The sequence below is a fragment of the Branchiostoma floridae genome, chromosome 9 (genome assembly GCF_000003815.2).
Source record: "Branchiostoma floridae strain S238N-H82 chromosome 9, Bfl_VNyyK, whole genome shotgun sequence".
Lineage (NCBI taxonomy): Eukaryota > Metazoa > Chordata > Leptocardii > Amphioxiformes > Branchiostomatidae > Branchiostoma > Branchiostoma floridae.
The window spans coordinates 416163-431966 of record NC_049987.1 but is presented as its reverse complement, the minus strand read 5'-3'; the positions used below and the strand labels follow the sequence as shown (position 1 = coordinate 431966).

Genomic DNA, 15804 nt, shown 5'->3' with positions numbered 1-15804 from the left:
GTCCCCCCTAAGAACATTGCTTCTCGGAGGGTTCTCAAGAGCAACTGGTTACTACATATTAGGCTCGCTACCTGGTACTATACAGCACCTGGGGAGTAACGCATATGGTGTGTTACCTGGTACCTATATGGCACCTTTTACCTGAAGATGTTATACCTCGAAAGTCGATACTATATGGTTCGGTGCAAACAAGCCATTGAAATTAAAAAAAAACAACACTTTTTTGCAGTTGTCGAGTTGAGGTGAGGTCGTTGATTTAATTGATTCTGAGATGGAGAATAGGATACGGAGCAAAATAAATATTTTAACCTTCTTGAAGGTAAATATAAAAACACAATCACTTTTTGAAGCATTGCACCATAAGAGGCTTATGGTAACTTTCAAAATAAGCAATCAGTGACTGTATAACTGGAAATAAATAAAAGTTAGAATGAATTCTGGATGAAAGTAGTTCCTTCACCCATTCCTTAATATACTTAAGCACACTTCCATCAATAGATTCCTTCATACCTCTTCTTGTCGGCACACAGGATCAGTGCAGCAGTCCCTGGAAGACATCTGTATGTATGAACTTCTGCGACAAATTTCTGTCTCAGGTGAAGATGCGTGTGACTGAGGACGGTGCAAGGTAACACGAATTCATCTAATCATAAGATCAAGTTTATTGCAAATTTTGCCCGTGGGCTAATTGCAGGCAACATAAAAGATTCAAACAGTGTAAAATACAATATCACAAGTGTCTACTTAGTCTAAAGAAAAAAAAAAGTTGTAAAAGCTAACTCTAGATCCTGGATTATTGGGGTCGACTCCTTTTTCGAAGACAGTGGATGACGAAAGATCCCACCTTTTCTATTATGTGCGGGTTTTGTGAATTTAAAAGGAGAACTGTTTATAAATACTTTTTATGCTTACATCACAATTGGAAAATGGGACCCTGGCGGGCAGTTCGCGGGCTATTTCGAGCACCTTCGGGCGTTGCCCTTCCCAGGCTATCGGGCTCGTCTCGTCAAGGCGCTGCTCCAAGATGGGGCCGGTTCGGCTTCGCTCCTTCTCCAGGTCGCGTTTCAAGGCGTCAGTAGTGGTGGACAGTTGGCGCATGTCGTCTTGATCGCGTGTCAAGGCGTCAACAGTGGTGGACAGTTGGTGCATGTCGTCTTGATCGCGTGTCAAGGCGTCAACAGTGTGTTACAATTGGAAAATGGGACCCTGGCGGGCAGTTCGCGGGCTATTTCGAGCACCTTCGGGCGTTGCCCTTCCCAGGCTATCGGGCTCGTCTCGTCAAGGCGCTGCCCTTCCCAGGCTATCGGGCTATATTTGGGCCTGGCCGGAAACCGTTTTTTTTTAAAACTCAGAGTTAAAATCAACCCGGAATCCGGTAAATGATGCCGTGACCTATCCGGCATCTGGCAGTCCACCGGGACAAATTTGTGGCTTCTGAGCCAGACCAGAACTATTTTATATGTTGTGCAATTGTGGCCGAAGTATACTAAGGTCTTGCATTTAATTGTCTGGATTTAAATACAGGGCGTGAAATGACCATACAGCACCCAGAAATATAATGAAAAAAGAAGGAATCCCTGTGCAACTGTCATGTATTGTGTATATACTAGGGGTGATTAAAATCCTGTGCCTCTCCGTGGAAAAAGGTACACAAAATTCGGGAATTATTATATGTTGTAAAGCTTTTATCAAAATTTACATGAGTTAGATTCATTGTGGCTATTATTGTCCAGTTAGCGTCCTTTAGAAAATCGGTAGCTAGGTGACCCATTTGTGATCAAAGCCTTATGGGTCGAGCCTCATGCCATAAGATCTAAGAAGATATTGTCAAAATGGTTGAGTACACACTTTGTATTTAATGAAGAAGTTGTTATCTGACTCTCAGCAGGGCAAGTTAACCCGCACACCTCAGATCGCAGCTCAATTGTCCATTTTGACGTTATTGGGTGTCGCCTGTAAGTGATGATGATAATGATTTGAATTTTGGTAAACTACACCTCAATGCGCTTAAAACGGTTAAAAATCAACGCCTTTGTTTGTATATTTTGTACGTTAATATTTACTAAAAATGAGAAATGAAATCACATCATATAAGGTAGTATCAATTCATCATTTCTAAATTAAACAGTAAATATCACAAAAGTAACAGATAGTACTTTATCATAACTCATAATCCAGATTAACGTTATACAATAGTTACATTTTAAAATGGATTTTGATACTTTCGTTTAGACTAAAATAGTAAAGGTCATCTCGAAATTTCAGTAGCTCTTACGTCAACATTCTACGGCAGTGGCGTTAATTCAATTACACTGAGCACGTGACCTTAGGGACAGGCTACTCGAATAACAACTCGTCATTGTCAGGCAAGCAATATCAGCCCCGTCTCGGTTTAGTGTCACCTTGTGGACACTAATGTAGATGGCCTCATTTACTCCTTTGCGAAGTAATGGATGATTTGATATGTAAGTGCTGCTACACCTTCGACTAGATGAGCTATTCTTTTTTGTGTTGAACTAAAGTATCGGAATCCATCATGGATTGTACGAACACAGAATATAGCTTTCATGCTAACATAACTTTTTTGTCTCATACCTGGCAGTGTTGTGTACCTGTTCCAACCAGAACAGCAGGGTGTGACCTGTGAAGTACACAAGGGTCTTCCACACCTTCCCGATTGGTTCACCGGTGCCGTCTGAATGCTGACGAGAAAAATTGCTTTCCTGCTGATGTCAGCCAGATGTTCAGTTACGCTGTACCGTTGCAAGTCGGATATCTTTTGAATTTCTAACCAATTTTATCAATCCATATACCTACATTAAGGCTTTACAAGGCCACAAATATCTCTAATGGTATTGTGATGACAAATGGAAGTGTGTTTTTAATCGAGAAGCATTTTTTTTAGAATTTGCCTTGTATTGCTATATTGTGGTTAATACCTACCGAATCACGTGTCATGGATAAAAAATATTAGTAGTAATCAAGAATTAACACCTGTGGTGGAATGTAGTGAAGAGTGTCTATAGCTACAAGACATCCTAGCCTGACTAAAATCGCGCTTCTAGCGGCCGGTCGTCATTAACCCCAGCCAGCGAGAGCTTGTGTCAACACAGGCTACAAGACATCCCTCGGGACCAAATAATTTGAGTATGCTACAATCATGCCGATATCATGCGTCACATGTTCAATGTTAGGATATGCAATATACAGATCCGAGGTTCATAGATATAACCTTTTATCAGATACAGAATCTCCTGTTTCCTGTCGGTTGCTGATTGTCTATTTTAATACAGTGTACACAACGAATTTTATATGTGGGGGTTATTCCCTAACTCAGAACTTACAGAAATGGCAGGTTATTACTGTGTGATCTTATGGTGACTTTATCGATAATTTTTGAAATAAAATATTCTTTAATTAACTCATTTGTTGTTGTTTTTTTATTTAGTTCAATACTACAATTCTTCCCAAAGTAACTTTGTTTGTTTCAAACTGGTATCGACTGGCATGGTTTAGGGTAATTTCTTAATCGCAGAATGCCTCTATATTATTGGCCGGTATCATACACAACCAGCCCCCAATGTTTTATCAATTAGGCCTAGGAAAATATTGTATTTATGATCGCGGTTCTTAAAAAAATATCATGATCTCTATTTCTGCTTTTTATTCCTTTCAATTGCAAGATTTCGACCGAAATCATCCGACAAATACAGTACATGTAAAAATGTCATGCATCAGAACCCTGGTATTTACAACATCTTGTTGTAATTTAACAGATTGTCCAAGCACAAGTTTATTGTGTAAACCCCCAAAAACTATATACCAATGTTTACTTCACATCCAACGTTTAAAGTCCGTTAATAAAGTGTAAAATTCGGGAAGTTGGTTTTTAATTTCTTCAGTCCAAGCTAACGATTCTGATGAATAAAGTCCTTGATCACTCTTATGTCGGATAGAAAATTTTTGTCCCTTGGCCTTACCAGCGCTAGAATTTGGCCCCAAAATGGCTAGGTTCAGAATGTTTTTTTGCTAAAGTCGGTCACTTGTAACATGAAACACAACAGCCTTATGGGGACTAATTATCTATTCTCCAATCATCGGTTAGACCTCTGCCTTTGTAACTTCACTGCTTTATGTTATAATGACCAACTATCTGGATATAAATGGAAACAGGATCTGTCATTCCTGGTAAAGAGGATATGAAGCACATAATTCTGAAAACATTATTCAAAATTAGTTATATGAGAAAGATACTTGTTTTCTCAGACTATCCAAAATGAATATTTTAAATATGATAACCTATGAGATGAATTTGTATTATAACCTTCTGTCTTTATGTTGTTTTTCAAAGTTACGTAACTTTTTTAAACGAGATTGTTCAAAGCAAGGTCAAGAGACCACTAAAAGGCAATGAACTAAGAAGTTGGAAATAACTGTGCATGGAGATAGCGGTGGACATTTGTTTTGAAGGCTGATAAGTTGAAGACAGGAGGGAAACAGTTGTCGTCGAGAGAGTTCCATAACTTAGCTGTCCGGGGAAAGGGCTTGGAAACCGGCAATTGAACAGTATAGCGATGTGAGTTTGAAGAGAACCTAGTGTTGCGCTGAAAGGCTCTCATCGGAGGGACAAGTAGTATGAGATCATTGGAGCAACAGCCATGGAAGTACCGGTAAAAAGGGAAGAGATGCAACGTTTCGCCTGTGGGAGAGAGGGTCAAGCTTAGATGCTAACTTATTGCCAATGGCCATAAAAATTCTTGAATGTGGTGTAGAAGTTGCAGATAGTCATTCGGGGCACCTGCCCAGGAATGACAGTAGTATTCCAGACAGGGGAGGATAGTGGATTTGTACGGATATAGTATTATGTCTGGAGTGAGATAATTCCTGGCTCGGAGAAATGAACCGACTTTCATAGCTGCAGATTTGGCAATATGGATTCTATGTACATACTAACTTCTCCAGGAGAAGTTTTTGGAGAGGGTGAGACCGAGCAGGCGAAAGACGTCACTATCTTGTAGCACATCTCCATTCATAGATATGGGAGGGAGGAAAGGTTCCCGATATCTATTAACGGAAAGGGGATTGGTCTTTAAAGATTTAAATGTAACTAGCCATTTATCCCCCCATTCCACAACCGAGCGAATATCACTTTCTAAACAAGCTGCCATTTCTAGATTGGATGATGGACCGTTGGAACAAGAATAAAGGGTGGAGTCATCGGCGTAGATAGCAAGTTCACAGAAAATATAGCCAGGCAAGTCATTTATGAATATGAGAAAGAACGTTGGTGCAAGAACTGAGCCCTGAGGTCCTCCGGCGTTGATTGAATATGATGAAGATGAATGACCATCGAGGACAACTTTTAGCTTTCTGTCAGAGAGGAAAGATAAGAGCATGTTGGCCATAGGGCGCCTGATACCGCAGGCAACTAGTTTTCTAAGGAGTCCAGCGTGCCATACTTTATCGAAGGCCTTGGATATGTCAAGAGCAACGAGCCGAGCCTCTCCGCTGGCATTTAGATAGAGCTCTGTTACCTTTCTCTGAAATGACAGTGACAAGGTCAGACGTTGATCTACCTGGTCGAAAACCATACTGAGAGTTAGAGAGGAGATCTAAAGTCTCCAGATGTGTAACTATATGAAAGTGAAAACTAGAATGGCTACCCCAAGCTGAACGCAATAGGACCACATCTTATAGACAGTAGCTTCAGCACCAGAGACAGCACATCCCTCCTCTGTTGGTAGCTCGTCTACATCCGTAAGCTTCAGGCCTCTAACAAACACCACTGGTGGCTCTGGAGACGCGACTGGTATCACCAGGCGGTTGATAGCGCCCCCTTGCGTTTCCTCAAAATTAGCAACTACTGGCGCAGATTGACTAGGGGGCCCGTTGATGAGTACGCGGTTACCAGGGCTTATTGGAAGAAGGATCCCGTGGCCAACCAGACCAACTTTAAAGCGTAGGGTACCATCCGTTGAGTTGAGCCGAATGGTAAGGTTACCGAATAAGGGGTTACCGAACGTTCCCTCGTAGTCTCGTTTGTCTCGCGGGAAGTCGCGAGAAGGTGCGGGAGGCATGGTCATGTTGACGTCATATGTGGCCCAGGGTTGCGGGAAACTGCAGGCGGTCGTAGTGTTCAGCCATGGCTCCAAACCTGCAGATGCACAAATAACGATGTTGCTGTTGGTGTCCGTGTTTAATGTCTATTTATTTGCTGGAAGTGGCATCAATATGATATCAAAGGTAAAGTATTCTTTAATGCATTTCTATATACATCTACATTTATGCCCAAGTATTTTTGTCTTATGTCGAACCAGGAAATAAGACCATGAGTGGATGTAAATCTAAACAATAATCAAGTAAAATTGAGATAATCGGAAAAAAATCTTTCAATCCTGATCGATGAAATGAACCTTGAAAATTATTTCCCCTTTAAGCTTTTATAACAATCTTCATTGCGTTAACCCTCAGACCACCGTATGGGGTCAAAACTGACCCCAGACGTATATCAAAATGTGCCATTATGACATTTCTGGTTGAAAACAAATTTCCTCCTACAAGTTTGTTTGTACATAAGTCTTATAACTTCTCATTCGTATTTACCGAGATTGGATCATTGTTGATTAAGTTATCATAGAATGTTTATGTATGGTCCAGTGGGGTCAAAACTGACCCCAGCATTTTTTTAAACAAACTTTTGAAACCCACACCTAAACTACTTATCGTTATGATCACGAAATTTTCAGAGAATGATGCACATGTGCAACGAAATTATCGTAACAACTTTTGTGTCATTATCATGTTATATGACGACACTATGACGTCATTTAGCTTAAATTGGCCGCCATATTTGATTTTGACTGATGACGTCATAAAATTAGCATAAATTATGAATATTGAATCATGAAATTTACGTTGAATTTTATAAGATGTCATGAACAAGTGTGTTTTACTTGAATGTTTAAGCCAAAATTAGAAAATTGAGTAATAGATATGCCTGTCAGAATTCCGTTGCCATGGCAACGTGAAAAATGATGAACTTTTTTTATTCACTTAAATTGCTATCAACATTTTCTCAAAAGGGAACAAGTTTGGTGGCCATAGCATAAGCTATTCAGGGGCTATGTGACTTTGAAGTTGGTGCAGGCATAAAAAAAAAACCTTACCCGGTCTGAATAGCGTCAGTGCAAAATGTGGTCCCCATGATCTTTTGCATAAATTATGATAATGAGCAATAATTATTCTCACCTAATCATGTCAAACTGTCCCACATAGATTAATGAAACTATACATATATACAAATCACATAAAGAGTCACCCAAAAAACTGTATTTGTACAAAACGTTATGGGGTCAGTTTTGACCCCATACGGTAATCTACGTCACAAAAAAGTTACGGTGGTTTGAGGGTTAATGAATCAGTACATTCAAAAGAAATAAGACAATTTGCTATAAATGTACTGTTTAGATTGGATAGACGAATATTTGGAAAAATATGTTCACAATTTGGAATGAATAAGACCAAAATACTGTGTTATGATAATCTTTTGACGTTTTCATACATTCCGCTGATATTTTTGTTCCTGTTTTTCTTTACTTCTTTTGCTTGTGGACTTAGCCGATGGACTTACCGAGCAGCATGTCCGCAACACGATAGTGCAGGATGCTGTGGACGTCAATGTAAACGTGACTTGGAAAAGCCGGGCCATTCAAACTGGTGAACACACCCCCTGATGCGTCCGGAAATAACGACATCAGCGAAGAAAACCCCGTGTAAATACCGCTACGAAACAGTCTCCGGTAGCCTGGAATACCGAGAGATTAACAAAATTAGAAACGTTGTTAATATAACCTACGCAAGAGGGTTGTGTTTTCCGTTCCGCCATGGTGAAGCGGATTTAAAAGCATGTGTGGTTCTTGTGAAGTATATAACTCGAGAATTCGAAGCTGTGAATGGATGTTCGAGGTACATTTTGTAGGTGTAGGTGGGTAGTTGTTGATAACACGAAGTCAAGGTTGAAAATATTCTTCCGGCGGCTTCTAGCTATTCCGCAACGGATGTGTGTTTGTGGTCCACACTAATTCGAAAATCTGTGAATGGATGTTTATGCTATTCGGTAGGTGTTTTTAAGACGTAGGTCAAATTTGAGTATGGGCGTCCTAGCGGCTTCCAACTGTTCTGCAGCAAATGCCTGCTTGCTTGTGGGCGGTATAACTCGAGATCCAGTTGATGGATTCCAAAGACGTTTCGTAGGTGCGTTATCAAAATGGTATTGTCTGGAAGTAATCTTTGGGTGGTGGATAGCTCTTGTGATAGTGAGTAAGTGGTGCTTGCCTCCCCGACCCCAAAGATAGAGATAGAGAGAGAGAGACAGAGAGAGAGACAGAGAGAGAGAGAGAGAGAGAGAGAGAGAGACAGACAGAGAGACAGAGAGACAAAGAGAGAGACAGAGAGAGAGACAGAGAGAGTGAGAGACAGAGAGAACAGACAAAGAGAGAGCACAACAGAATTGACATCGCCAAGCGGCTGTAGTAGCCTGTAGTGCGGTACAGAACAACGTTCCTGGTGCCGTTCCACAACTTGCAAAACACAAGGCCAAATGATTAGGACACTGACGACGTCGACGCATTTCGATGCTGTTGTACATTTGTAGACGACGCAATACATGATGCAAGAAAGTACCCTCAACCGATCCAGAGGCTGTTTGCATGCAGGACGAACTGAATGACACCTTGGCATACATAGGAAACTTACCGGGTACTAAGCCACGCAAGCTTGCGCTTGAAAGCAACCATGATTTGTTGTTTCGTATGTATCCTTTTTTGGAAGGGGTAAAACTTTTTTTCTCATGCTCACTTCAATTCTGCCGTGCCCAAAAGATGTCATCAACATGGTCAAATAAGAGTAACGTAAAATCACGTAGATGGCACTTCAAAAATTATTGCTGTCAATCTTGATGATTGCGCCTTGAGGATTAACAAACATCTTATTTATGTACAGTACTTTTACCTCTGTAATCCCCCACAATCAGACCGAACCCTTCTCCGTTGTTCCTAACTCCAACCGGGTACTGTGGTCGGTAGAGTTCCTTGTCAGGCTGGTACGGCCTGAAGAACTGTACCGTGTGGGACTCTCTGAACAGTTCATCAGGCACCAGGGTCCGTCCGTCCGGTCCCTTCCCCCCGCTCAGGTGGAGCTGCATGTACCGTGCCATGTCCGCCGCGTTAGACGCCATGCCTCCAGAAGGAGCATGCAGCTTCTGGATTCTGAAAGTTATGTTGATGACAGAATAACATTATTCATTGACCAGGTGTCATCTTCTCCAACGGAACGGGTCCTAGGCCCATGATAGGCTGAAATAACTAAACTTCCCTGTGGCAGAATATGAAAACACACACAAACACACACACACACCTATGCAGACACACAGACACATACATGTACATATTAACCACACAGACACACACACAACGACACACACACAAACACACACAAACATATCATATAGACACTGAAACACACAGGCACGTACGCACGCATAACTACACACAATGTGAGAGTGAGAGGAAGATACATTTATATATGATGATTTTATTAATACTTTATTCACATGTGACTCAAATTATGGATCTAATGAGGATCTAAGGTAGCTTGTGGCATCCCCCGTCTACGTCTTCAGGGATGGTCGACAAGACATGATGTGGTTGTACGCCAGCTTTAGCAATACAAATAGACCATGGTGCAAACAACATAAGCGATGTGAGCAAGAGTTTTGACGTTCTAAGAGGAGGGATGGTTCTTTCTTTCATGACACGAAACAGAACAAAAACTGTTATAAGCGCTGAGCACAACTGTAAATAAATGCATATTACAGACAAGAAATAGTCTTTGATTGCACAAACCTGAAGGTTTCTTCCCGATCAACGAGAAGAGCATGTCCGTCCCGACTGTATGTCAGGTAGCTCGGGCCAACATTGAAAGGTCTCCTTCCCCAGAGGGAGGAGGATCTTTTCCCGTAACAGCTGTTCAATGGTTTCCCAGCAAGCCTTTCGGCGACGTGTCCCGCGAGAGTGTAGAGCAAGTTGTTGTAGTAGAAAACCGACCGGAAGGGATGGACCTGGGAGAAGTGGCGAACCCTCCTGATGGGTACAAAAGAAAGTCTCAAACATAATATTCCCTACATTTCCTAAAAAAACAACCAGAGGGCGCCCACACAATTCTTCTTGAGCCATGAGCTAACCAAATAAAGATTAAGACAATTGAGTGTTTGATCTTACAGAAGGTCCAAGAATTCCTTACGGGCTGGACGGAATGCTTAACCCTATTCAGACGGGGGGGGGGGGGGGGACTTTTGAGGCCTGCGCTAACTTTGATGTCCTATAACGCCAGAACGGCTTACGCTAGAGCCACCAAATTTGGTGAGTTTTCCTAAAATATTGTTGGCAACAATTTACCGAATTTTCCATATTTTCTTGTTGCCATGGCAACCGTTTGTTGACAGGCAGTTTTGCCAAAAATCACTATTTTTGGGTTCTAACAATGTATTTTTCACATTTATTTGCTATATTACTGCGATTTTGTTACATAAAAAAAATCTTATATTATTTAGCCTTTTTTAATATAATTATATATGCATAAATTATGCTAATTTGATGACGTAATCAGCCCAAAGTCAAAGATGGAGGACCGAATGGCCAGATCAAGAAAAACAAGCTAATTATCCCTTAAAATTTGTAACTACCTGGTATTTTTTCATCAAAAACCATCTAAATGAATTAATTAAGTCTATTTCCATTGCCCTTTGTGATTATTTGTTGCAAAAAAAGTATTTTTGAAAATTAAATGTGGTGGATATAATATGGCAGAGCCCAACTCGTATCTTAGATGTGCATGACGTCAATTTATGACGTCATATTGACGTGATTGATGTTGCTATTGGCAAAGCAAGGCGTAACAAACATTATCATTCTGTTATCTGCACTTGTTGTTACATTTTTGTCGCATAACTTGAAGTTTTCTGAGAATACCCTTTTTTCATGGGTTTGGCCAATATAATCAAATTGATGACGTCATACTTACGTCATCTTACATCAAAGTAACGTCAAACGTCATATACTCGTCAAATATTATGTCGATGTTATGTCTTGAAAATTTGGTGGCCCTACGGCACGTCGTTGCAGAGTTATAGGACTTAGAAGTGGAGGGCCTCAAAAGCCCCCCCCCGTCCAGGGATGACCAAAAAAGCCCGGTCTGAATAGGGTTAAACGAGTATCATGCTCATATTTGAAGTTATAATTGTTGTATCAAGAAACCATATAAAGAAAATGTATACAGACATGTAGAGTGAAAGATAATGGTAAAGTGGAACAAGTAACTATTTTAATGAGGACTTCTACGAACTACAATATAATTTAATTCGAAATTTGACCTCATTTTGGTGTGACGAAGTGATGAGTGAACTTAGGAAGTTAAGAAGCATGTTGTTTCATTTCTTTTTGTCAGGAATATTCTTTCAAACCACCCGCAGGTTAATAACGTGTATATCATATCACCAGACAAATTTAATAGTCATGGAGTATGTTGTCTACAAGTTAGTACAATGCCTCCTATCCCCCCCCCCCCTATTTTTGATAAGTGTGGTTGGTTCTTTAACGTGCTCGAGGTGTTGCTCTCCTCAAAAACGGGACCCTCCAATTAACGTATTTAATTGAATAGCAGTTTTACAGGTTATATCGTTCTCATTGAAATTTCAAAAATGCTGTCGCCTGACTTTACGACTTGATATTGAGCAAATTATAGGCAGCATGAGTGCATGGTCCCTTTGTTTTTCAACAACCCCTGTAATGTTTTACAAAAGATGCACCACAACATTCATATTGGTTAATGACTTTGAAGGTTATTCTGGCCTCGGGTGGGATTTCAACTACTAAAAGATGGCTGTCGCCTGAGAAAATACGAAGAATTCAAAATGCTGCCCACTTTTTAAATGTCCCTAGGGACGTCAACTTATGCCTAAATGATGTAGCCAATAATGTTAATCCTTTTGAATAAAAAGGGTTTACTGTTGTAACAAACGTTACCGGTAACGTTTGTTACCCGTCCTGTAATGCATAACCAATTTGTATGAAATAAATAAGTTGCCATTTTTGGCTAAGGTTGAAAGAGGAATTTTCCTAAACAATCAGGTAGGTTTCACTGATTTATTTTTCGAACAAAAAATTGCAAATTTTTACATTTCAATAAGAACGAGTGCTATAGATGCAGATATAGAAATTATCCGGTTACATCGAAAAGCGGTTATACCGGATAAATAGACAAGGATACATGTAGAAGCTGGTGTATTACATCGAACGGTCGTTAAACTGGATATTTATAGGTACAGATACAGAAGCTTGTGTGTTACATCGACGAGAGGTTTTACCGGATATACAGATACAGAAGCTTGTGTGTTACGCCGACGAGAGGTTTTACCGGATATACAGATACAGAAGCCGGTGTGTTACATCGACGAGAGGTTTTACCGGATATACAGATACAGAAGCTTGTGTATTACACCGACGAGAGGTTTTACCGGATATACAGATACAGAAGCTTGTGTGTTACGCCGACGAGAGGTTTTACCGGATATACAGATACAGAAGCCGGTGTGTTACATCGACGAGAGGTTTTACCGGATATACAGATACAGAAGCTGGTGTGTTAAACCGACGAGAGGTTTTACCGGATATACAAATACAGAAGCTGGTGTGTTACACCGACGAGAGGTTTTACCGGATACAGATACAGAAGCTGGTGTGTTACATCGGATGGTCGTTAAACCGAATATTTATAGGTACAGATACAGAAGCTGGTGTGTTACACAGACGAGAGGTTTTACCGGATATACAGATACAGAAGCTTGTGTGTTACACCGACGAGAGGTTTTACCGGATATACAGATACAGAAGCTTGTGTGTTACACCGACGAGAGGTTTTACCGGATATACAGATACAGAAGCTGGTGTGTTAAACCGACGAGAGGTTTTACCGGATATACAGATACAGAAGCTGGTGTGTTACACCGACGAGTGGTTTTACCGGATACAGATACAGAAGCTGGTGTGTTACATCGGATGGTCGTTAAACCGAATATTTATAGGTACAGATACAGAAGCTTGTGTGTTACACCGACGAGAGGTTTTACCGGATATACACTCAGATACAGAAGCTTGTGTGTTACACCGTCGAGAGGTTTTACCGGATATACAGATACAGAAGCTGGTGTGTTACACCGACGAGAGGTTTTACCGGATATACAAATACAGAAGCTGGTGTGTTACACCGACGAGGGGTTTTACCGGATATACAGATACAGAAGCTGGTGTATTACATCGAACGGTCGTTAAACTGGATATTTATAGGTACAGATACAGAAGCTTGTGTGTTACATCGACGAGAGGTTTTACCGGATATACAGATACAGAAGCCGGTGTGTTAAACCGACGAGAGGTTTTACCGGATACAGATACAGAAGCTGGTGTGTTACATCAGATGGTCGTTAAACCGGATATTTATACGTACAGATACAGAAGCTTGTGTTTTACACCGACGAGAGGTTTTACCGGATATACAGAAACAGAAGCCGGTGTGATTCATTGGATGGTCGTTAAACCGGATATTTATAGGTACAGATACAGAAGCTGGTGTGTTACACCGACGAGAGGTTTTACCGGATATACAGATACAGAAGCTTGTGTGTTACACCGACGAGAGGTTTTACCGGATATACAGATACAGAAGCTGGTGTGTTACACCGATGAGAGGTTTTACCGGATATTTATAGGTACAGATACAGAAGCTGGTGTGTTACACCGACGAGAGGTTTTACCGGATATACAGATACAGAAGCCGGTGTGTTAAACCGACGAGAGGTTTTACCGGATACAGATACAGAAGCTGGTGTGTTACACCGACGAGAGGTTTTACAGGATATACAGATACAGAAGCTGGTGTGTTAAACCGACGAGAGGTTTTACCGGATATACAGATACAGAAGCTGGTGTGTTAAACCGACGAGAGGTTTTACAGAAATCGGTTTCTTACACCGACTTGAAGATAGTTCATACCAGTTACATGGATGAAATTGCAAATACAGAATTTAAATGACATAAGCACTTTAGAAATATTTGCTGTGGCCTAGACAAAAATCAAAACAAGTACCTTGTCAGCTCCGCTCTGTCTATGTCCATCCCGAACTGTAACAATTTGGTCGGAAACCTCTGAAGTCCCGTCCTGTGGGCAAGAACGTCGCGCAGAGTTGTCTTCTTCGTCAAAAATTCGTCTTGAAATCTGAAATCGTGTCCCAGTATGTCCACTAACGGCGTGTCCAATGTGACGCCATCTCTCTCAGCGAGAACGCTAGCCAGAAGAGTCGCCGTGAAGGACTTGGAAATGGACCCGAGGCCGAAGATAGTCCTGTTGTCCAACGGGAGACCTTGGTTCAAATCCCGCTTGCCGTACCCTTTGCAAAAGACCACGTCTCCGTTTTTAACGAGTGAAATGGTCAGGCCAACGATGGGTTTACTCTCACACTCCATGAGTGATTGTATAAAACTGTCCAAGTCGGCGAGGTCTTGCTCTAGTGCTGCTGTAATAACTGTCGGCGAAAGGGCCACCAGAAGCGTGGAAGAAAAGAAGAAGACAAGCTGAAAGTTCGCCATCATTTCTACAGTGCTACGACTACTATACTGCACCCTGTGCGACAACTCCTCACAACTGGGAGAGGTTAAATTCCCACTCCACGAGACTTTAATCTGTCTGTAAAAATAACACGTCATTTTTTCTGGAAACAAAAATCTTGTGTAACAGTACCATTGTGATGATATAGTGGATGCCGAAAGATAGCAAAGTGTAACCCACCTCACTTCTGGAGATTACCTGAAATCCGTAAGGAATGTCAGGTAATCTCCAGACAAGAAAAGGCGTGCTTAAGCATTGGCACAAATCTTTTGAAATCCGTCTGTTTTGAACAGCTTGACCATTATTTAAGCAGATACAAATGAGCAAATATATGCCGTTAAGACACTCAGAAAATATAAAACGAATACTAATCTCAAAGTTAATTCCAAACTCAAAGGAAAAGATGTGAAAGAAAAAATATGAAGAAGGTTTTGTTCGGTTCACCATACTCTGTGTGTCTAGTCATTTGTTCAAACTTTCTGACCACTTATGATTTCTATCGAAGGCAACATTTTTGCCAACCTTTTTTTCCCAAGCTCCAATCAGTTTTAGGTCTCCCATGGGCAGAAGTATGTCATCCATATATACCTGCTGTATCTATGGTCTGTGACATATCAGCTAACAACAAAGAATGACCAAAGAAACAGAGACCTGTAAAACGAACCGAAGAAATTCTGATGTTTTTAGTGCAACGAGCTAGAGATCAACCCAATGTGAAAACAAAATGTCTGAAATGTCCGGTGAAACAACATGACTATATGCTTGTATGGCTATAGTATGTTGAGAACACGGTGATTATACTATTACCTTTCGTTCAGTTTTCGGTGCTTTTGGTCAAACATCATGAGTGATGAAAAACTTGCGGGGTGTTTTAGAATGCACATGTTTATTATTCGAATATGACGCTAAAATACATCTGGTCTTTCTCATGCATTCCAATTTTACATGGTTGTTTTGCTAAAAAAGTGTATTTGGATCAGTTAGGTCAACATATTTGACCCATTCAAACAGCTAGAAAAATTCGTGTGTTTATTGAAATAGTGTTTAGCACCAAGGACAAATAACTTGCTTACAAAATGTGGACAA

The 15804-nt window shown here is 40.8% G+C and overlaps 1 protein-coding gene across 1 annotated transcript; it reads right to left on the bottom strand.

The window, feature by feature from the left end:
- Positions 1–5633: 5633 nt before the first annotated feature.
- On the bottom strand, positions 5634–14699 carry LOC118422896 (protein flp-like). The gene is made up of 5 exons (XM_035830744.1): positions 14200–14699; positions 9903–10139; positions 9010–9266; positions 7631–7804; positions 5634–6154 (listed from the first exon to the last, which is right to left on the bottom strand). Exons 1-5 carry the CDS (start codon positions 14697–14699, stop codon positions 5634–5636), a joined length of 1689 nt encoding a protein of 562 aa, XP_035686637.1.
- Positions 14700–15804: the final 1105 nt, after the last annotated feature.

What these genes read in the sequence shown, in the direction of transcription:
- LOC118422896 (XM_035830744.1), bottom strand. Translation starts at nt 14,699, where the DNA reads ATGGCGAACTTTCAGCTTGTCTTCTTCTTTTCTTCCACGCTTCTGGTG. An exon ending in GACAGAGCGGAGCTGACAAG is followed by an intron (nt 10,140 to 14,199) that starts GTACTTGTTTTG and finishes TGTACCCATCAG; the next exon opens with GAGGGTTCGCCACTTCTCCC. An exon ending in TGTTGCGGACATGCTGCTCG is followed by an intron (nt 6,155 to 7,630) that starts GTAAGTCCATCG and finishes GTGCATCTGCAG; the next exon opens with GTTTGGAGCCATGGCTGAAC.